Source organism: Canis aureus, chromosome 21, assembly GCF_053574225.1.
Source record: "Canis aureus isolate CA01 chromosome 21, VMU_Caureus_v.1.0, whole genome shotgun sequence".
Classification (NCBI taxonomy): Eukaryota; Metazoa; Chordata; class Mammalia; order Carnivora; family Canidae; genus Canis; species Canis aureus.
Window position 1 is genome coordinate 29750391 of NC_135631.1, and position 23775 is coordinate 29774165.

At 43.0% G+C, this 23775-nt stretch overlaps 2 protein-coding genes and 1 long non-coding RNA gene across 7 annotated transcripts in view; 2 read left to right on the plus strand and 1 right to left on the minus strand.

Moving 5' to 3' along the window:
- The window catches only part of API5 (apoptosis inhibitor 5), a 28979-nt gene extending 18428 nt beyond the window's left edge, over window positions 1–10551 (plus strand). Inside the window, exons 12-14 of one of the 3 annotated variants that reach the window (XM_077863668.1) lie at window positions 3284–3360; window positions 3878–4014; window positions 7663–8354. In XM_077863668.1, the coding sequence (XP_077719794.1) occupies window positions 3284–3360; window positions 3878–4014; window positions 7663–7721 (273 nt within the window). In that variant the 3' untranslated portion in view covers window positions 7722–8354. Of the gene's footprint in view, window positions 1–3283; window positions 3361–3877; window positions 4015–7662; window positions 8355–8411 lie in introns of those variants that run through there. The other 2 variants (XM_077863667.1, XM_077863669.1) reach the window with 2 other exon arrangements.
- On the minus strand, window positions 1669–18853 carry LOC144292816 (uncharacterized). Its single transcript, XR_013360211.1, has 2 exons — window positions 18710–18853; window positions 1669–4709 (listed from the first exon to the last, which is right to left on the minus strand). It is a non-coding gene; the product is annotated as an uncharacterized LOC144292816 (long non-coding RNA).
- Window positions 18802–23775, plus strand: part of TTC17 (tetratricopeptide repeat domain 17) — a 116640-nt gene continuing 111666 nt past the window's right edge. For 2 of the 3 annotated variants that reach the window (XM_077863663.1, XM_077863664.1), the window contains exon 1: window positions 18803–18985. In XM_077863663.1, the coding sequence (XP_077719789.1) occupies window positions 18827–18985 (159 nt within the window). In that variant the 5' untranslated portion in view covers window positions 18803–18826. Of the gene's footprint in view, window positions 18986–23775 lie in introns of all 3 variants that reach the window. The other variant, XM_077863665.1, reaches the window with a different exon arrangement.

Genomic DNA, 23775 nt, shown 5'->3' on the forward strand with positions numbered 1-23775 from the left:
CTAGTGGTCTGTTAGTTCCTTTCAAATGGCCAGTGAAACCCTGCTTTGCTTACATTAAGGATGGACGAGCCTGTGTGGCCCATGAAATGTTTCCCTGTGGTCTTTTCTGTTAACTGTCTATGTAATAAATTGAGAGCTTTCTGTACTGTAGGCTAAGGTCTTACCTTACTATTAAGGCATAATATCCTTCAGCTCTATTTACCCTCCCCATGTATCCATTAACCCAACAAAAGACGATGGAGGGGGAGATCACAACAAAGTAACCATCATCTATTCCTATAAGTTAACAGTATTATAGCCAGGTAGAGCACAAAGCTTGACAGTAACAAAATTAGGACTAATGGTAAACCCTAACACTAATCTGGTAAAAATTAAAAATCCCATGCAATAATTACTTTTAATCAGAAGAGAAAGAAACTTTTCAGAGAATGCAACAGTGAAACAGTAAGGGATGAGTGTCCTGGAAAGAGAAGAGGTATGAATACTCTTATCTCCTGAGAAAATGTTGATAATAGAAACCATTTACTCTCTATTTTTTTTTTTTTTTTCAATTTAAATTCAAGTTAGTTAACATAAGTGTAGTATTGGTTTCAGGAGTAGAATTTAGTGACTTATTACTTACATAAAACACCCTGTGTTCATCCCAACAAGTGCCTTTGTTTTTTTAGGTTTTATTTATTTATTTGAGTGAGAGATAGATAGCAAGAGAGAGCATGAGGGAAAGGTGGACAGAGAGAATTGGGCTCTTTGCTAAGGAAGGGCTCAATCTCAGGCCCCGGGGACCATGACCTGAGCAGAGGGAAGATGCTTAACGGAGTCATCCAGGTGCCCCCAAGTATCTTTTTTTATGTCCATCACTCTTTTAGCTCGTCCCTCTTTTTTTTTTTTTAAGATTTTATTTATTTATTCATGAGACAGAGAGAGGGGCAGAGACACAGGCAGAGGGAGAAGCAGGCTCCATGCAGGGAACCCAGCCCGATGGAGGACACGATCCCAGGACCCCGGGGTCACACCCTGAGCTGAAGGGTGATGTTCAACCACTGAGCCACCCAGGGATCCCCATAGCTCATCCCTCTTAACTATAGAGTCTCTTATGGTTTGCCTCCCTATTTTTATCTTACTTTATTTTTCCTTCCCTTTCCCTGTCTCTATTTTGTTTCCTAAATTCCACATATGTCCCCCTCCTCCTGTGTCTCTGCCTCTCTCTCTCTATGTCTATCATAAATAAATAAATAAATAAATAAATAAATAAATAAATAAATAAATAAATCTTTTTTTAAAAGAACTTTCCACATATGAATGAAATCATATTTCTTTTTCTGATTTATTTCACTTAGCATACTACATTCCAGTTCCACCCACATTGTTGCAAATGGCAAGATTTCATTCTTTTTGATGGCTGAGTATTATTCCAGTGTGTGAGTGTGTGTGTGTAGCTACATACACACACACACCATCTTTATCCATTCATCATCAGTCAATGGACATTTGAGCTCTTCCCGTAATCATAGCCACCACTTATTTCAAACTTAAAAATAGTAATTTCAAACCATGAATTCATATATTAAGATGTGAGATTTTTTTGAGGAATAATTTACACACATCACTGTATACAACATGATTAGCATACATATATAGTGAAATGATTACCACAAATAGATTGATTGATTGATTGATTTTAAAGATTTTATTTATTTATTCATGAGAGACACAGAGAGAGAGGCAGAGACACAGGCAGAGGGAGAAGCAGGCTCCCTGCAGGGGAGCCCAATGTGGGACTTGATCCTGGGTCTTCAGGATCATGCCCTGGGCCGAAGGCAGACAAGCGCTGAGCCACCCAGGCATCCCAATTTTCTCATTTAGATACAGTAAAAAAAAAAAAAAAAAATACAGTAAAATCCCTTCCTTAATAACAGTATCATATGCTAAATCAGTACAGTTAGAAGCTTCAAGCATTTTCGATCCAAAGGACTTTACTACTGACTAATTCTCTACCTTTATCTGGCATAGTAGACTTCAGTTTCATGTAGTAGAAGGTGCTTTTTATTAGTATATTTAACTGTGGAAAGAACACGGTTTATTTATTTATTTTTTTTTTAAGATTTTATTTATTCATAGAGACACAGAGAGAGAGGCAGAGACACAGGCAGAGGCAGAAGCAGGCTCCATGCAGGGAGCCTGACATGGGACTCGATCCTGGGTCTCCAGGATCATGCCCTGGGCTGCAGGTGGTGCTAAACCGCTAAGCCACCCGGGCTGCCCAAGAACACAGTTCAATCAAATTTTACCTGTATATAAAAATCAGAATGGGGCACCTGAGTGGCTTAGTTGGGTGTCCAACTCTTGGTTTTGGTCCAGGCCATGATCTCTGGGTCATGGGACTGAGCCCCACATGGGGCTCTGCCCCCAGTGCAGAGTCTGCTCCTGCTTACTCTCTCTCTCTTCCTCTCTCTCAAATAAATAAAATCTTCAAAAAAAAAAAAAAAAAACAAGGGACACCTGGGTGGCTCAGCAGTTGAGTGTCTGCCTTCAGCTCAGGGCATGATCCCCAGGGTCCCGGGATCGAGTCCCACATCGAGCTTCCCGCAGGGAGCCGGATTCTCCCTCTGCCTGTGTCTCTGCCTCTCTCTGTGTCTCTCATGAATAAATAAAATCTTTTAAAAAGAAATCAAAAACTGGTAAGAAATGTTAGGCAAAATACTAAGAATAAATACGTTTAGACAATCCAAGTTTTGAGGATAGCATATTAGGTTATTTCATTTCTGGATTACTTTATCATTTAAATTCAGCAAACATTTGCATTACCACATACTAACAATTTGGTATTTAAATCTTGTGAGTTTTTTCCTTACTGGTCATTTATAGATCTTTAGGAATATGATTAGCCAGGTCTTTAGTTTTCTAATTTTGTTCAAATTTTTAACCACTTAAAAGTCTGCAAAAGCAAATGCAGATTACACCATTCTTTTTCCCTTAAAGCACCTTGGTGACTGCATCTGTGCAAAAATCTAAAAAAAGGAAAAAAAAAAAACTTAGCTACAGTTGAAGGTGATGTACACAAAATGACATTAATAAAGTGTAATAGGTGCAATTTGTAAACATAATTGTGTTTGTTTTTTCTCTTGCAATTTTTTTTTAGGTGGACAGGAAGGATAGATCAGAGCTTACTCTCTCCTAAAGTTTGTCTTTAAGATGTCTCCATGTTTCCTGCCCGCACCACCACTCCCCCCTCCCCCAATACCACCAAATATATTAAAAATCTTGTCTCATTTTGTCTTTTCAGGATCTCTTCCACATTCCTCCTTCTTATAAAAGCACAGTAACATTATCCTGGAAACCTGTACAGAAGGTTGAAATTGGGTAAGATATATTTAAAACAGATTTAAGTATTCTAATATTCACGATTTATAAGTATGAAAACCTGAATTCAGTTGTTACATTTACTACACAAAATGGTACCTTATCAGTTAAATAATCTTAATAAGATGTTAAAGTATGAGTATTAGAAGCATGACTTAAGATATAAGGTCTAATTGCAGTATGTATGGAATAAACTAGTGGAATACAACCCTGGAATTTTCAGGCTTGTCTGTGTTCCTATGACATAACTAGACTTCTGACAAGTTTTACAAACTCAGTCACTTGCCCTTACAGTCTTTGTAGCTACATATTCCAGATTATTTTAAAGCCTTGTAAATGACCTCTGGTATTGTCTGTATAACTAAGGCACAGATAATTTGATAACTCAAAAGGTATTTCCTTTTTTCTGATATGAGTATCATCTTTAGGATGTCTTTTGTGAGTGATACACTAAATTACAAGTGTATTAATAGCGTCCGGTAATAGAATTTTTTTATTGCCGTTCTTACCATTGTAGGCAAAAGAGAGCCAATGAAGATACAACTTCCGGTTCACCACCCAAGAAATCTCCAGCAGGACCAAAAAGGGATGCCAGGCAGATATATAATCCTCCTAGTGGGAAATATAGCAGCAATTTGGGCAACTTTAATTATGGTGAGCGTTTCCGTTTGGGTACAAGCAATATGAGAAATTAGGCAGAAATTGTGTCATACTTGATTTTAATAATGATCTATACTAACATATACCTCTTTCCACGGACTTTTCTGAGTTAGCTTGGGGAACTAGAGCCATTGGGGTAACAAGTTCCCCTGTTCCTATCTAACCCTCCCTGTTGGGCTCACTGACTTGAGCATGCAATACTTAGAAAAGAACTTAGAAAAATATGCCTCTTGTATTCAGAGGAAGGAAGAAAACAATGGAAGTTGGCATGAAGCATCCATTCTTGGTTTTCCTTGTAACTTCAAGACAAGACATTGAATGCATTCTCCCTCGGGAGTAGATACAGCTGCTGACAGATGTGGTGATCTTAATGATCCCTCTTAGACCTTATCTGCCTCCTGCTTGTCCTTCCATCTTCTTAAGTATTTCAAAAGGAGAATGCATGGAAGTGGAATCAAATGTTTAAGAGTGTCATCTGGCAAGGAAGATGTGTCCTGTTGCAGTCTCTCCCTCTTGCCCAGAGTGCAGACTCCCTCTCCGCGTTAGCCATTGGTGCCAGGAAAGCTTCCCACTAGTCCTTTCTCTCCCGCTGCTGTGGAAGAAGCGAGGTTTGGCTCGTTTGACTTACACCCTCATAGATTCTTTCAAAGAAGAATGGATGAAAATATCACCAAGTCCGCTCCTTGATCCTGCTTTAAGAAGACCGAGGTTAATAATACAACCACATATGCTTATGACTGGTCTTACCAGTCAGAATTAATTCTGCAGTAATTATTCTTAAAGCACATTCTGAAACACATACTCTTTATAATCATTTCCAAGGTAAAATAATCATGACATTAAAGTCTTCGTGCAAAAGCTAAATTCCTTTAATACCTGAACAGATTATAGAAAGGCAGTTTTTAGATTGTGAAATGACCCTTCCACTCCACTCAAAGATCACTGAGTTCTTTTTACTTGTTATGTAAATGTGCATTTCTTAGCCTCTTTTCTTACTTGGAAAATAGGGATAACACAGAACTCTTAAAAACTTCAAGTAAGAGGGGGGAGAGAGTATCTGTGAAAACATTTTGTAAATGGAAAGGATTCTACTACTTCATTGCAACAAAGATTGTTTTCACTTGTATGATTTAATGTGGTGTCTATCAGAATTATTCTTAAAATCAACTATTTTCTCAATACTACCCTCATTTGAGTTAAACGAAAGTAATTAGGAGCTATGGCAATACAAAGAGGAATTGTGTTGTCATTTAGGCAGGTGAGTTACTCTGGAGGTTCCATGAGGATTCTGCGCTATGAAGCTCATTGCCTGCCTGGTAGTGAGAATCCAGTGACACAGTACATGTGAAAAAGAGATGGGAAAAATGCAAAGCCTTTGCTTGTAATTGTTTTTCACTGTCAGTAAAGAAAATCTGAGTCCCTTACAACTTCAGTTCATAGTCCTCAAAGTAACAAGGGCAGAACAAACATGCCTGTGAATTGTCGTTTTTGTCTGATAATAACAGCACTTTAGTATTCCTTTTTTTATTTTAAGATTCTATTTATTTATCCATGAGAGACACACACACACACACACACCGCGAGAGAGAGGCAGAGGGAGAAGCAGGCTCCATCCTGGGACTCCCAAGATCATGCCCTGAGCCAAAGGCAGATGCTTAACCGCTGAGCCACCCAGACACCCCCACTTTAATATTCCTAAAAGGGTCGATCTTGTTATTTAGGGTGGCGGTCATAAACAGAATTACAAAACAAACTGAACAATGACTTTTTATTGGAAAGTAGCAAAATTTCTGGTAGCATTTTACATTTTGGAGTTGAATGTTAATAGGTTATAGTATTCTCACAGTAGCAATTTCAAGAGTTTTCTTGGCTTTCTTTCACTCATTCAGTTGAAAACAGTTCTTGATCCTAGAGACGAGGTTTGGTGGACCTATTTACATCAAGTTTTCTTCCATCTTTTTTATTATCTTAGGGAACTGAGAATGTGTCCCAAAGAAAGAAGCATGTTGCTTTTTTTTCTGGATGTCATTGCCTCAAAATTGGAGGGGAGAACATGTTTTGTGTTCTTACTGTCATTTAATGCTTGGATTTTCTTAACCACATTTAGCACGATCATTGTAATTTCACTTTTCTGTGTCAGCCAAGCTCACGTTTTGTTTTTTTCTAAAGACTGCTTGTATGGCTTTATGGTTTTTTGTTTTGTTTTTGTTTAAGACATGTATGCTGAGGGGTTAGGAACTTGATTCTTTTTGGTTATTAGAAAACCAGGTAGTATTACTATACTGTCCTATTACAGTGAAAGAAATAGATGGTGCCAGTGTCACAGGCCTGAACTTCATCATCATGGAAGAGAAACCAGATTTGGTGTTTGATCTTTGAGTACAGGCAGGCATATATAGACTTTTTTTTTCCTTATCCAAGTTTATCACTTTACTAATCAAGGTCTCTCAGTTAACTTTCTGGTACATTTTCAATCAAAGTATTTACAAACACCTACTCATGGTTAGTTTTCCCTCCTGCATACAGAGCTGTCCAGTAACCCAGAAGTACTAAACATGCTATATTTTGTGACTTGTGTGCTTCATCTTTTACCTTTTTAGAATGTAAAAATAAAGTATAATTTTAACTGAAAGCAGTGGTTTTTCAAGTTAGTAATGTAAGCTTGAAACCACTGCAAAGATCCTGAAAGTGCAGAGTGAATGGTGCCTCAGGATGGAGCCCTTCAAAAAAAGAGTATTTGGAGATTCCCTGAACTGTAGAAATGGCCGCATCCCTTGCAGATCCAAAAGAAGTAGCACAGAAAAGATAACCATATCAAACAACATGTTTTTACAGTGTGGGTAACGTACTCATTAGATATAGCTGAACAATTGAGGGTAGCTCAGTTCTGTGTATTGATTGAAAAACAATTTTGGTAGTCAGTTAGCTTCTAGGTAATAATGATATCTATGAAGATGTTAATTTGTTAAGTGGTTTGTTAAATTAACTGAAATGGTTTTTATAATGAGTACAGTTGGGAGGAAATGTGCCAACATATGCATGGATGAGGCCAGGTCTTAAACAGTAAAAAAGAATGCAAGTCTCACTGCCTACATACTCCCTGATGTAGTTCCTGCATCAGTTACTGGGAGCATCTTACCCTCAGACCACCTATGATTTTCTGGATATGTTCAGGGAGTAATAAATATGGTGGTTTCATTTACACGGCTTTCAAAGTGTTCAACTTAGGAGAATGTGCCACGACATTAAAGAGTGACCATGACTTTGAGTCAGATCCCATTCTGTTAAACGTAAATATTGGCTAAGTTGGGGAAAGGGCTAGTTTTCTAACTCAGGGTTGCTGGAGAAAGAAAAAAAAGATTAAAACATTACCCAAATAAGGTAACTATATTTCTAGCCATAATGGCAAAAAGAAAGATTGCAACATGGACTTAATAGGAATTTTATAAGCATCCGACATTATGGATCCAAACTGGCAATCCCAGGTGGTTTTTATTGCTCCTAACAGGATTGCTACAATGAGGAAGTCTGAAAGTTCAATGAAGAGATTTGATCTCTGGAATTAGAAATTTGAGACTCTTTGTTATGTATGATAAAAAGTCCAACCTGGCTGATAATTTTAATCAGTTTTTTTTTTTCCAGAAAAGAAAGACTCCTTTAAGGAATATTTCTCTGGAGCTGTAAGAGAGAGTAACCAATGAATGAATCAAAGACTCATTCTACTCTGTGACACAAGTGACTTAATTTTTCTGCAAAAGATACACTTAATTTACATCCGTGATCTAAACACTGTATACATAATCACCTTTCTGGCTGTACTCTGAGCAGCTGATTAAAGCAGTGAGAAAAGCTGTTGGCATTTATATCTGCATTTTTGTGAGTCCAGGTGCTTGAAATATTATGACCATAACAAATTGCCTATTCACTGCATTTGAAAAGTACGTTCTTCAGTCTAGCCTAATTTTTCAAAACTGATCATTGATAATTTAAGACATTTTGCATTTGTAGCACAATCTTTGGAAGGCCAATGGCCTTTTTGCTAATTCCATATTAAATATAGAATTTGTTATCATTTAACTATCTTTAGTAGTGATAGGCATCAAAATAAAGAACAAAGAAATGTAGTCATAACATTGTCATCTTGAGATATCTTGGTAGTGGGATACATATAATTGGGTACCAACTCTGAACTTCTTTGACAACTTGCCATATGTGCTTTAGTATATACGTTGCCCTGGTTTTAGGTACAGATTGAATTTGTAGACTAGCGTAATACCAGCGCCGCTTTTATAGAGCCGACTGCTACACTCAAAGCTACGAGCTCCATTTCTTGTTTCTGCTGTGCCATGAAGTCCTGAGCAGGACCTAAACCCTTGTTCGCTTTTTCGTAGAGCAGAGAGGAGCCTTCAGGGGAAGTAGAGGTGGCCGAGGCTGGGGAGCACGAGGAAATCGTAGTCGGGGAAGACTCTACTGAATAAGACATCGCATTCTTCAGCATTGTCATGAGCTTAATATACTTAAATTCTACTACTCATTGGATTGCCGGGGATGTCCCTTTAAAAGGACTGCTGCCTTCAGCTAAAAACTTAATGTTCTTTATACCTTTGTATGTATGATCTACTTTTGTAACAGACCATGGTTGTGTCCAAGGTAAAAACCACAGTGATATTTTTGGATGCTTTGTCCACGATCTTGACTTGTTTTTGCAATATCATCATTACTCAGACTTCATATTGTGAATCTTTTACTTTCAAACATCTTGGTAATTTGTTACTGAAAGCTATTCAAGACTAAAATGTAATGAAATTCAGTATATTTCTGATAACTGGTAAAGATGATCAGTTGAAGGGTTACGGATTTCCTCTACCCTCTTCCCCCCCCCCCCCCCCCCCCCAATATATGGAGAAGAGTCATGGTCAATCATTAACATTTTATTTTCATTGTTAATTATAATAAAGCTGCTAGGCATTTTCTACCTAGTGTTATAAAAGCAAAATACTTACCAGCTTTCTTAAAATGTAGAAATGACATTGCATTTTGAGGAGGAAGTAGGTTGCTTTGCACTGCTTACTTAACTCTTCTCCATATGTTGTGATATAAACTTTTGACTATGGGATCTATTTGAATAGAAATGTGTATGTATAATATACATACGTACATAAGCCTACGTGCATATGTGTGTGTATATATACATGCGTGCTGTGAAACTTGACTACACAACATAAATCATTTTTTTAAAATTCCTGGAACGGGTAGTCTTTGACACGGTGATGATCCTTTTGAGACTGAATCCATTATTAACTTGTTGCCTAGGTTTTCCTCCCAGTAGTGAGGGATTTTGAGTCAGTTGCACTTACATGATTATTGTTATTTAAAACTAAAAATAAACAAAGGCTGCATTTTCAAAGATAAATTTGGAGATCCCTGCTGGAGAAATACAGCCAAAATATTGAATCTGATGTACATATAGGTTTCTACAGGATGAGATAGAATAATTTAGAATTTGGGGATTTAATAACCAGGGCAACCCAGGAAAAGTGACTTGAAAACATGGTGTACCAATAAGCAAGGGATGCTCTCTCGGTTTGCTTTTGCCACTTTCAAGATTTTAACTTCTCAGGTTATTAATCAAAATTATTGTATAAGTTAGCTAATAGAACCTTTAGGTTAAAACAACAGACGGGGGGTTTGTGGAGTGTTTAATGTCATGGGCATTTTTTAGTAGCCTAGGCCCTTTGCTCTGCATTCGAATGTTTCATATATTTTTGTTCCACAGTTAATCTTCCCTCCCCAAGTTTGCTATTCAAATTCAATGCCTGAATGACATTTTCTAGTAGTTTGACATATTTTTTGAGGAATAGTTTGTGATTCTAATGCAGGTGTCTTCATTACTGTTACCTCTACATTGGGGAAAAAAGTAACACCCCTTTGTTAGAATTACTGCACATGTTTATGGGGAAAATATTTTTAAAGACTAGAATGATACAAGTGAGCAAAAGAAGTTGGTCAGCTTGACTATGGAGTGGTGGCAATAATCTCTAAAACATTCCAAAAGAGTATGAGCTGAACCTAAGCTCCCTTGGAATCTGAGCAGACATAGGAACATGGAATTGCCATTTGAAAACTGTGACCAGATAGTCTGGACCTCAGAGGCATCAGCCGTGGCCTAAAGCCATTTCAAGTACAGAAACTGTATTGGGACTACAGTTATATAAATTTGAACATTAAATGTAACTTTTCCTCTTTTTCTTTTTTAAAGCATATTTGTAAACTCAGAGGTGAGCAGAAGTGACTTTACCTTCTCAAGTTTGATACTGAGTTGACTGTGTTCCTTTCTTTACCACCTCATTGTTCCCTCTACCTACCTTTCCTAAGGCAATAGTGCACAACAACTTAGGTTATTTTTGCTTCAAAAATTTGAAAGAAAAACTTCATGCCATGATTTTTTTTTTTTGCAAGACACCTGTTTTCACCTTGTTCAAATGTAAATGTTCCCTTATGCTTTTGAAATAAATTTCCTTTTGTAATTTTGTTTTGTGTCTTGATGTGTTATGATTATGACTCCATTAAACATTGATCGCTTCTCCTGTGCCAAGCAGTGTATCAGACCATGAAAATAAAAGATGGACAAGTTATGGCTCTCCCTTCAAGGAGCTCAGTCTTGCAAATTATCTTTAATTCTTTTTGGAGATGTATTTTTAAAAGCCGATACACTCTTCTGAAAAAAAAAAAAAAAGGATTTGGCTATTTTTATTGAAGCAAAACATCAGATACATATTTGCCAAATCATTATGAAATAAGTAACTTCCATCTTCAAGTTAATACATAAAGCAAGTCGGAACTTCTTAACTACCAGTCTTTACTAAAAGTCTTCCTGAAGTAGCACCAAGAATGGGTAGGAGTGTCCTAATGCCAAAATTTAAATGGATCAGAAAAGATAATTCCCGTGGTGATTACATCCAGGCCGACAGCTTTACTGGCACATGTATGCCGAGACGGCCAAATCTCTGTGTCCGTCATTTCTTGCCTGGAGTTTCATAACGGCCTTCTAATTGATCTCCCTGCTGTTACACTTGACTCTTTTACAGCCTGTTCTAAACATGACAGCAGAGATCCACTCCTATTAAAGCTGTTCAGTGGCTCATTTCCGAATATAAATCAAAAACACTGCCATGGCCTTTCATCCCTGCCCTCAGCTGCCATCCTTCCTCCCCATCCTACTGCCCCAGTCAGTTAACTTCCTAGAGGCTAGGCAAAGACACTCCTGCCTCAGGGATTTTGCACCAGCTGTTCCCTCTAGCCACTCTCTTAGATCTATTTGTCTCTCCTTCAGATGCTCAAAGATCACCTTCTCAAGGAATCTTAAATACTGCAATACCCCTTTCTGTCCTGCCAAAACTCCAAATCCCACTTACCCTACCACATGGCCTCTAGAGCCTTTGCGAACCTCTAACACCGTACAGTTTGCTTGTAATGTTCATTCCGTCTCTCCCTGATAGAATGTAATGGGGCTCAAACGCCACAGAGGTAAGGATTTCTGTATTTACTCACTGATAATCAGAGCTACCTAAAACAGCACCTGCTACATAGTAAGCTTTCAATAAAAACTTAAAGGCAGTGTTTTAGATTCTGGGAATTTAGTGGTGAACAACAGAGGCAAACTCATGGGAGCTCACATCATATTGTGCAGGGCCTGATAAATAAGCCGATTTCAGAGAGGAATAGTTTGAAAACAAGCATTCCAGTGTGACTTAGCATAGAAAAAAACCGGAAACGTCCCAAAAGAAGTATTTTGAGCTGAGACCTGGATGATGATCTGGAGCCAGCCTAGTGAAGATGTCGGGGAAAAGCATTTGAGATGGAAGCAACAAAACCTGCAGAACACTTGGCTTTAAGAGCACCAGGCTGCACTAAAATAAAACAATAAAAATGAGGGCCAGGGGCTATCCTAAAGCTTTTAGATTCCTAGTTTCAATCGCTGGATTCCTAAATTCCTCATCTATGACAAGGAACTACTTTCAATAACTCAGAGGGCACTGTGCTCTCTGATCCTGAAGCATATTCCCTCTGTCTGGAAAATCACTGTTACCTACCCCCCCCCATACTCCACCCCCATTCATCCAGCTAACAGATTCATCTTTCAGATCAGACTAGATTTCACTGTCCCCAGGAAGCTAGCCTTTCCTCCAAGTTGGGTACGGGACCATCCACTTGTGTGCTCCCCAGGCAACATGATCTCCCCATGTTAGGACCCTTAGGAAGAACTCAAAGCAGTTCTGTGTGAGTGGAAAAGAGCAAATGAGATTGAATTCTAACAACTGTGATAGAAACTAAAACTTAGACTAATGAAATCTAATTTATCAAAAATCTAAGAAATCGTAGATTCCTAGTTGTACATTTACTCTCTAAAACTAATTAATACAATCACAAATAAGAAAATCCAGTAAAATTCTAGTCATAAAGACTTGATATTACAAACAAGATCTGAGACAAGGCCTCGATAGAATATTACATACAGCTTCACTTATTTCTCAAGAAATAAGTAGAAAAGGAACAGAGAAGACCAAATTAAAAAGGGGAGGGGATGGTATTGCTATGAGGAAAAACTAAAATCTAGCTTGCTAATAAGGTGATGAGGTCAAAAAAGCACAAACTTACAAAAGGTTTGAATAGAATGAACCTGGATTTGTCATCAAGTGAGGATACTGAAACTTGAGAGTATGTGGAAATAAAATCCAGGGGTGGGGGCAGGGATGACCATCAGCTACTTACAGAATGGAGGGTCACAATACAATTACCCCATAGAAACTGTCCTCCCCAAATATATTAACAGCTGCAAGGCTTTTAATAAATTAACGTATGATAAATCTGTATCAGGAAAATTCATTTGAAGCTGACCATTAGAGCAGCCCTGGTGTCACTGTGAACTAGAACCCTGGGCTGACTGGACATTTGGCCTCATCCATCTAGTCCTCATGCTGCAGACTGCTTGATCTATTTGGCAAACTACTTCTAAATGAAATTACTATATTTAGGTATCCACAGCCTCCCCTTTTGAAAATCCTGTTCACTTTGCATATAGCTGTTGGGGAGATATATCTCTATAGCCCTTGCAGCCATAACTAACTTGTGTTTTAAAATTAAACATTTAAGCCACTAAAATTTAAGCTGGTTTACCAAGAAGCAAAAGATATTCAGTAAACAGATTTTTTTTAAAGATTTTATTTATTTATTCATGAGAGACACAGAGGGAGAGGCAGAGACACAGGCAGAGGGAGAAGCAGGCTCCAGGCAGGAAGTCCAATGCAGGACTCAATCCCAGAACCCTGGGACCATGCCCTGAGCCAAAGGCAGACACTCAACCGCTGAGCCACCCAGGTGTCCCTCAGTAACCAGATTTTAAAACAGAATGTTAACTCTCTCAGGTATATTTATATCTTGTATTTTCTCTAAGGAATAAAATCTTATGGAGATTTTCTGCAACTTTCAGATAAAATGGCCCAAAGGAGGAAATAATCCAGAAAGTTCATTTTACCATTGTCTAATTCTTAGCTTCAAAAATTCTATACTTTATAGAGATAGTAAGTAAAAGTCAAACTAACCAAGCTTTCTGGAAGATACAAGTATATTTATATAGGAAATGCTTCCTGACATCAGATGCTAACAATATATAACTGAAAAAAGAATTAGGAGTTTACAAAGTACTACCAAAACAAACAAATATACAGGCCAAGATCTCTGATGAACATAGACATAAAAATCCTCAACATAATATTAGCAAGCTGCATTCAACAATATATTAAAAGGATCAGTCACCACAATCAAGTGGGATTTATTCCAGGGATGTAAGGATGGTTCAATATTTGCAAATCAATCAATATGATACACCACATTGACAAAGGATAAAAATTTAACATTTTAACAAAGGATAAAAATCAATGATCTCAAAAAATACAGAAAAAAGCATTTGGCAAAATTTAACTTCTGTTCATGATAAAAACTCTCACCAAACTGGGTTTACAAGGAACATACCTCAACACAATAAAGGCCGTATTATGAAAAACCCACAGCTAACATCATACTCGATGGTGAAAAACTAAGAGCATATCCTGTTAAGATCAGGAACAAGACAAGCTCGTCCACTCTTACCACTTTTATTCAACATAGTACTGGAAGTCCTAGTCACAGCAATCAGACAAGAAAAAGAAATAAATGGCATCCAAATTGGTAAGGAACAAGTTAAACTGTCACTATTTGCAGATAACATGATGCTATCCACAGAAAACTCTAAAGACTCCACCAAAAAACTATAATAAGTAAAAAATAATTTCAGTAAAGTGAGGATACATAGAAGTCAATTGTGTTTCTATATGCTAATTCTGAAGTAGCAGGAAAAGAAATTAAGAAAACAATTCCACTTACAATTACTCCAAAAAGAATAAAATACTTAGGAATAAACCTAACCAAGGAGGTAGAAGACCTGTCCTCTGAAAACTATAAAACACTTATGAAAGAAATTAAGGTAACATAAACAAATAGAAAGATATTCCACGCTCATGGGCTGGAAGAACTGTTAAAATGTCTTTACAATCCAAAGCAATCTACAGATTCAATGCAATCCCTATCAAAACACCAACAATCTTTTTCACAGAGCTAAAGTAATACTAAAATTTGCACAGAACCATAAAAGACCCCAAATAGCCAAAGCAATCTTAAGAAAGAACAAAGTTGGAGGTATCACCATCCCAAATTTCAAGACATACTACAAAGCTGTAATAATTAAAAACAGTATGGTACTGGCACAAAAAAAGACACATAGGTCAGTGGAACAGAATAGAAATCCCAGAAATAAACCCATTTTATCAGTATTCTTATCTCCTCTACAATAGAGGAGGCAAGAATATACAATGGGGAAAAGACAGTCTCTTCAATGAATGGTGTTGGGGGAAATAGCTACATGCAAAAGACTGAAACAAGACCACTTTCTAGGTATGTCTCCTAAGGCAAGAGAAACAAAACAAAAATAAAGTATTGGGACTATACCGAAATTAAAAAAAAACACTTTTGCACAGCAAAGGAGACCTCCAACAAAATGATAAGGCTGCCTACTGAATGAGAGAAGATATTTGCAAATGATGTATCTGAGGCATTAATACCCAAAATATATAAATAACTCACACAACTCAACACCAAAAAAATCACAAGAAACAAATAATCTGATTTAAAAATGGGTAGAGGGGGACACCTGGGTGGCTCAGTCAGTTGAGCGCTCTTGGTTTCAGCTTAGGTCAGAATCTCGGGAGTTGTGGGATGGAGATCCACACTGGGCTCCACACAGTAGGGAGTCAGCTTCCCCTCTCCCTCTGCCCCTCCCTTCCACCACATGTGCACAAAAATAAATATATATTTTTTTAAGTGGGCAGAGAGAGGACCCAAATAACATTTAAAAAAAAAATGACATGCAGTTGACCAACAGACACACAAAAAGATGTTCACCATCACTAATCATCAGGGAAATGTACATCAGAACCACAATGAAAGATCACCTTATACCTGCCAGAAGACTAGCTGTACCTTATAATAGATCTGGAAAGGGAAAGCAAGGAAAGGATTTCAGGCCGGGAACAGGATGAGCAGAAGTACTGCTATGTGGTAGTGTGCAATGCCTAGAACAGTTCAGTAAGACTAGTGGGGCAGAATTTGGCAGCCAGGACCCGAGGCAGTCAGAATTCTAGGGTGACCACCAGTGATCCTTGTCCTCATAAAATCTCCTCCCTTGAATGTGGCCAGAACATGTGAACATGACATCATGCCTGTGATACATCATGATACACAGCAAGAAGGAATTTTTGTAGACATCATGAAGGTTAACAAATTAGTTGATTTTGGGTTAATCAAAAGCGAGATTATTCAGACAGATCTTATCTAATCACATGAGCCCTTTAAATCTGAGCCTAGAGGGACGCCTGGGTGGGTCAGTGGTGGAGCATCTGCCTGTGGCCCAGGGAGTGATCCTGGAGACCAGGATCCAGTCCTGCATCCGGCTCCCTGCATGGAGCCTGCTTCTCTCTCTGCCTGTGTCTCTGCCTATCTGTGTGTCTCTCTGAATAAATAAAATCTTTAAATAAATAAAATCTATAAATCAATCAGTCACAGCCCAGAGATCAGAAATGGAGGAAGGCAGAGAGTCGCAGTGGGGATTTTCACGCTTCCCTTGAGGGACTAACTGCCACGACGAGAAGGCCACGGTAGCAAGGAATGGTGGGCAGCCCTGGAGTCAGCAGCCAGCAAGGGAACTGGGCACACCGGGCACACCAGGCACACGGGCAAAGGGCTGACTTTGAGAGCCTGAAGGAGGCGCCCAGCCTCACATGATCCCTGGGGGACACGGAGTCCGCAGGAGACCGCTGGTCTGGTCCACAGCAGGACACTAGTGCAGCATCCCCGCAGCGGGGCGCCAGGCAGGGAAAGCAGGCGCGCGTGGCTGTGAAATCTACGGCGGCTGTGATCCCGCCGCGTCCCAGCCTTACGCCCCTGCGTGTCCGAGAAACTGCCGAGGGCACACGTTTGTGATGTCGGGGCTTCTCGGATTCCTCACCCCCTCCAGCCACGCTCAGGCTCCGGGGTCAGCTGGGCCGGAGGTCAGCCCCGCATTAGCTACACTGTCTCGGCCCAGTTCCCGGTTGGCGGCGCCGCTGCGGGTGAAATCACTGAACAGCGGACGACGGTGCCTCGACTCTGCAGCGTCAGACACAGGTAAGGGGACTTACTTACTGCAGGTAAGGCGCTGAGAGCGGGGACACTGACTCCCCACGTCTGTGTTCCAGAATTCGGGGTCGCTTCCTACTGCCCGTGCCTAGACGCTCAGGTACCCCGTACAAGGAACCCTTGGCGCTGGTCCCCCTTTCACCTGTAGGGCTCGCCTGTCTGTCGCCCGCAGGGCACCCCCCCGCCCCCGGCCCCCCACTCCAAGCCCTCCCCGGGCGGCTGCTCTCTGCTCCACCTGCACCCTTCCGCACCCATCACCGGTATTTCAGCTGCCCAGTGTCCCCCTAGGGCCCCCCAGTGTCCCCCCAGGTCACCCCAGAGTTTCCCCAGGTCCCCCCAGTGTCCCCCCAGGGCCCACCCAGTGTCCCCCCCAGTGTCCCCCTCAGGTCTCACCCAGGGGCCCCCAGTGTCTCCCCAGGTCCCCCCAGTGTCCCCCCAGGGCCCACCCAGTGTCCCCCTCAGGTCCCACCCAGGGCCCCCCAGTGTCTCCCCAGGCCCCCCAGGTCCCACCCAGTGTCCCCCCACTGCCCCCAGGTCCCACCCAGTGTCCCCCCAGGCCCCCCCCAGCCCCCGGACTGCACGCTGCCCGGAGGTTGCATTTCCCCACCCGCCGCCTAGCAGGGCTCTAGACGCCAAGGGCAGGTAAGACAGGAATGTCCGTGGCTTCCATCCTCTAAGAGAAGCTACTTTCAAATAAAAGACCAAACCCGGGATCCCTGGGTGGCGCAACGGTTTGGCGCCTGCCTTTGGCCCAGGGCGCGATCCTGGAGACCCAGGACCGAATCCCATGTCAGGCTCCCAGTGCATGGAGCCTGCTTCTCCCTCTGCCTTTGTCTCTGCCTCTCTCTCTCTCTCTCTCTCTCTCTCTCTGTGTGACTATCATAAATAAATAAAAATTAAAAAAATAATAATAAAAAAATAAATAAAAAATAAAAGACCAAACCCGAAGAGCAGCGCTGCGGCCCCTGCTTCCGCAGGAGGCGGCGAGGCTGGGGCGCGGGCGGGCGCCTCGGGGCGCGGACAGCGGCGGGGCCCGCACACCCGGAGGCGGGGATCCTGAGGCGGGGAGCCCGAGCAAGTGCTGCCCCGGAAGGCACTCCGCCCGGAGCGGGAGCGGAGCCCAGGTGCGCGCTTCTGTAGGTCTTTTCTTTTAACGATTTTATTGACTTCTAAGACACAGATGCTCAGGCGGAAGGGAAGCAGGCTCCCCGCGGGGCCCGCGGCGGGGGCGCATCCCAGGACGCCGGGGTCGCCTCTGCACACGCACATGCCCCAGAATGTGCATTCCTAAGTCCGCCCGGCGGTGCCAAGGCCGCGGCCCCGCCGACCTCGCCTGGCCCCGCCACCCCTGGGCCGTAGGGCTGACCCCCCGCCTGCGCGGGACACAGACAGCGGGGAGGAGGGTAGCCCAGGAACGTGTGCGGCTCTCGGGCATCCCCCCCACCCCCACCCCCGGCGGCGGCGGCGGCCCCCACCGCCCCCGGGACCCCGCCCACCGCGCGCCCTGGCCCCGCCCACCGCCCCTCCCGGACCCCGCCCACTGCGCCCCAGGGACCCTGCCCGCCGCGATCGCCCCCGAGGCCCCGCCCCGCGCGCGCCCTGGCCCCGCCCCCCCGGACCGCCCCGTCCCCCGCGCCCCTCGGACCCCGCCCCCCCCCCCGAGGGACGCCCGCTCCACAGCCCGGGTCGGCGCCCAGCCCTTCCCCGAGCGCTTTCTTCTCGGCTGCAGGACAGCGCCGGAAATAGCAGTGAGATAAAAGGGGAGCCTCGGTTTTATTAAGCGCGCATACAGGCCCGCCTGGCCCCGCACACAGAGGCGCTCCTTCCGGCGGGGGCTCCCCCCACCCCCAGCCCCCTCGGACTCCCACGCCGCGGGGCCGCACCGCGCGCAGGAAACAGCCACAGAAGAGCGGTCTCCGACCTGAAGCCAGCGGCCGCCCCGGCTCCTCCTCCTCCTCCAGCGCCGACCTCCCCAACATGGCGGGCGGCGGGGGCCCGCTTCCGCTTCCGGGGTCAGCCGCCGGGCCGGGGGCGCAAGATGGCGGCGGCAGGAGGGCCCCGCGGCCGGTTCGCGCTGCCGCCGGGCTCCGGCCCAGGCTGGCTCCTCAGCCTTTCCGCCCTGCTGAGCGTGGCGGCGCGGGGCGCCTTGGCCACGACGCACTGGGTCGTCACGGAGGACGGGAAGATCCAGCAGCAGGTAGCGGCCAGGGCGTACCCCCTCCGCCCGCCCGCCCGCGCCCCGGGGAAGGGGGATGCCCAGGTCGGGCTCCGCGCGGCCCCGCCCAGGCCTGCCGCGGTCCCCAGCCCTCCGGCGGCGGGGCGGCGCGGGGACAGGCTGTGTCCGGGTTTTGGGGAGCGCTCGTGGGTTATCCCGGCCGCTGTGGGTCGCGGCCCCGGCCCTCCCCGGGCAGGGGCAGCAGGTGGCGGGCCCGGCGCCGTGACCGCCTGGGCCCCCGAGGCCCCCGCCGCCTCCCCCACGTGCCGCAGCCCGTCCGGGCACCGCCGTGACCCCGGCCGCCCGGGCTCTGCGGGGAGCGCCCCGTGCACTCGGCGCGGTCTCCGCACCTGGCCCCCGGGAGGACGTGCGCTTCCCTGGAGGCGCGTGTGCCCGGACGGACGGACCGCCCCGAGGACAGCAGGCTTTCCTTACATTAACTTTGACTGCCCACATTTTTTTTTTTGTTTATTTGTTTTTATTTATTTCATTTTTTGGTTTGTTTGTTTGTTTGTTTTGGAGCGCTGCTGCTGCCTGCACAGCGCGCGTGTGCGCTCCGCCACGGAATCCCGGGACCCGAAGGACGCGCAGCGGCTGAGAGCAAAGCCTGGAAAGTCCAGCGGACTTTCAGGCAGTGGAGCGAGTGACTCGTGTGTCCCCCCTCGGGGGGGGGTGGGGGTCGGGGAGCTCCCCCGGCTCCGAGGGCGTGCTCCTTAGGGCGCGTAGCGGGCAAGGTCGGCTTTTGCACGGACTGAGGTTCGCGTGTAGCTCTGCCTCCTGATGGCAGGTTCCACCCCAAATATAGCCAAATGAGCCAAAAAACCGTTTAAAAGTCGGTGTCGAGTATTGGTGAGTGGGGGACTGACTCCCCACGGGGTGGCTTTTTCTCTGTGCCTAACTTGCGTTGGAAGACATGCCTCTTTCGTGGCCTTACCATCTGAGATTTAACAGATAGGTGTGCGTCCTCCGAAAAACCTAAAAAACACTGCAGGTTCACTTCTTTAACAGCAAATTGGAAATCATTAGGGAGTCCTGGCTCCCCCACCCTCTTGTCTTTTGTTTCCTGATGATAGTTGTCCCTGAGGCCCTCGTGAAGGGATGCGTGGAATTAAGTCACCCTTGCTGCAATTTGGGGAGCCCTTCTCCTATTGGCTCTTCTGCAATATTGTTTTTGGCCACAGCTATTTATACGCTATGACATTGACTTCTCCTTCCCATTTTGGTGTCCTGCCGCTCAGCCGAGGAAGTAGCCCATCTGAAAAGTGAAAGCGAGTAGAAATGTATTATTTGCTGAATATTGCAGCGGGAAAAGTAGAGCCTGGTTTGGTTTCTTTAAAAAAAAAAAAAAAAAAAAGAATTGTTTCTCTTTGCACGTTGGATACTTATGTTTTAGTAGGGAAAGGTAGGGGATACTAGGGATTCGCCTGAGGAAGGGAGAAATCTGGAGACCCTTTTGGAAATCTGCCTGCCCAGTCACCCCTGCAGTAAGTAGCCTTAAAGTTAGGAAAGCAAGGCTCCTTTACTACAAGCTTTCAACAATTCTCTTTTTCAGTGAATTTCCCAATACTTTATAGCATTTACAACATTCAGTTGACAACCACAAAATTTTATATCAGAAGAAATAAAGTTGATGTCTGCAGCGTAACAAGAAGAGGCTGGGGGCTGCCAGGGTGGCTCAGTTGGTTGAGCAACTGACTCTTGGTTTCAGCGTAGGTCATGATCTCCGAGCTCAGCAGAGTCTGTTTGTCCTTCTGCCTGCCCCCCAGCTCATGCACGCTCGAGTGCTCACTGTCTCTCAAATAAGTAAATAAAAATAAAATTAAACCTCAATAACAACAACAAGAGGCTAGAGAAGGAAAGTTAGATTTAATCTGAGGAGAAAAACAACACTTACAAATTAAGAGAGTTGAATAGGTGATCAGCTTCTGAGTGCCACGCAGGTGGCTGCACATATATTGTCTTGGCAATAACTTGAACGTAGGCAGAACCCAAACCTCAGTTTAGTTTGTGATTAATGCTCATATTTGTAGATGTTTATTAAAGAATTGAAAGATCCTTTTAGCATATGGACTTGGATATACTGCAGATCTATTCATAGGTTCAGAAACAAAACACTAAATGTGTTATATATGTGTCTGTGTATATATATATACACACACACACACAGTATTATATACATACGTATATACCTGACATACCAAATTCCTCGCTTCTGGTTTTTGGTTGTAGTATCTGAGAACAGAAGTGTGATTTTAGTTTTAAAGTGGTCTGATATCAGGGAGAGGGCTAAGGGCACACTGATAGAGCAATCATAGAATATTAGAGTGCCAAATACCTTTTGAAACCCATTGACTGATATCTGAACCTGTCCGAATTACATATCATAGATAATTGTTTTCCATAGTGAACTTGCACAAGTACTCATGAGTCAAAAATCTGAATTGCCCCAAGTATAGACTTACATAGGGATATTTAACATCACTATAGTTAAAGTTTTAAGTACATTGAGCAGTTCTTCCCAGGAGAGGAGAACATTTGTTTGGTATTTCTATTTCAAGCCTTAGCAAATGATAAAGATAGGCACCCACAAGTTACGGACTGCAGACTTGCGAACATGCAAATGTATTGGAAGACCTAGATCTGTGAGGAGGTTGAAATGGGGCCTCATCAGAGCAAGGAAGCAGCTATTCCTGCAGTGGCCTCCTCACAGTCACAGCCCTGGTTGCTTCTGGCAGGAGCACTTAGCATGGCAGCCCAGGGAATTTGCTCCTTTCCACAACCCCTGCCTGAGCTGGGAAGCATCTCTTACATGTTTTTAGGTTCTGCGTTTACTGCCACTGATCTCCCCAGAGCATCGTGCAAGGAGTCCTAGAGCTGGGATGTGAGAGAATGCTCTGGTCTCTAAGTTCCTTTCCCATTGCAGTCAGGGAACAGCTAAGAAAAGGTGCTCCTCTTCTCTTCAACTTTATGCTTCTCTCCCAACTTCGGGCTTTGGCATACCTCTGATTCCCTACTGTCCCCTGTACCTGAATACCTTGCTTTCTTGAAACGAGGATCCCTGGGGTCCGTGGACTGAAGTAATGTAATGAGCTATTATAATATGGATATTAGGAGGATCTATACGTAACCAGGTCAATGGATCATTTGATTGATTTCATTGTGAAGAATAGGCTTTAAGATAAATTTTGTGGGTTTTTTTTTTTTCGTTTCCTTTTTTTCTATTTTTTTCTTCATCTAGTATGGCAACATTTATTTTCTATTTTTATCAAAACCGTCTGGAAAGTCACTTGAATAGAAGGTTAAATGAACTTTTGTGAATTAGCCTAAGAGCCTAACCATTATGTATTACATCATTTCTGTGGGGGAAAAAAAAAAAAAAAACAGTGTTTCATATGCTAAATTACCAGCTAACAGATGAATTCCTGAAATGTTACCAGTTTGTCTTAGATTTATTGAATTCAAGAAGTGGTACTTGAGTAAAAAAATAGTGCCTTTGGATAGTCTCTCCATAAGTGGAGGTCTAAAACTTTAGGTAAATAAAGAATATAATCATTGTCAACTCTTAAAACATCCTAATATTTCTTTTCTTGGCTACTGTTTCCCTCTTCTCTAATCTTAAAACCATAGAACTTTAGATTGGAAAAAAATTCTTAAGGGATATATAGTATAACTCAGGAGAGAAAGTTACTCAAAGTCACACAACTAATAAATAGCATCGCAGTAAGTAAAAATCTGCAGGAGCTTGCAGGTGAGCACTTTGTACTCAGTAAGTTCGAAGTGCTTCCCCCCGCCTTTCATAATACCTAGAAATGAAGGAATAAAAAGAAAGGAAAAGGAAAAACATGAATGATGAAGTAAAAGTCTTGTCTAGTTTGCTTTACCTCGGCAGAATGTTTAGTGACTTTAAATTGAGAGTGGGTTGGGAGAGGGAAGGTCAGAAATAGGTGTGAATTAATTTGGGGTTATTTAATCATTTTGCCTTCTATCAAGCAGATGTGTTTAGAGTACAGATCCTTTTAACTTCTTAGAACAAATGAAATTTCTAACAAAACTGATGCCCTAAACCCTAGCAACCTTGGCAGAAGTGTTTGATAGGCAATTATTTCAGCAAATGTGACTTGAGCAAGAGCTATCAGATGTAGTTGGACAAACAGGCTAAATCTTTATCTCTTGGTCTTCAATAGCTTATAAGTAAAGGAGTGGTTTAATTTGGATCTGACATTAAGTAATTACTTAATCTGGGAGAGGGCATCCAGATGACACTATGAAGCTGACAAGTTTATTCTGGTGCTTCTCTCTCTCTTTTTTTTTTTTTCTCAAGATTTTATTAATTTATTTATGAGAGACTCAGAGAGAGGCAGAGACACAGGCAGAGGGAGAAGCAGGCTCCATGCAGGGAGCCCGACGTGGGACTCAATCCCACGACCTGGGGTCACGCCCTGGGCTGAAGGCGGCACCTAACCGCTGAGCCACCCGGGCTGCCCTAATCTGTTACTTTTCAAAACTGAGCCCATCTTTTTGTCACAGACTGTTGTTTCCATGTTTATACATTTCAGGGATTTACTTGGACCTTAGAGGTAATGATGGTTTATTCACTAACTTCCTAGGCACCTGCTAAGCCTTTGCAATTTGTCCCACATGTTGGCATCAAAGTGATTCTCATTCATTTTTTTTAAGACTTCCCACTGTTATTTTTTTTCTTATAAATTACCCAGGTGTTAACTTTGTTTAAACTTCTAGTAGTTAATAGGTGCTTATAAATATACAGAGGT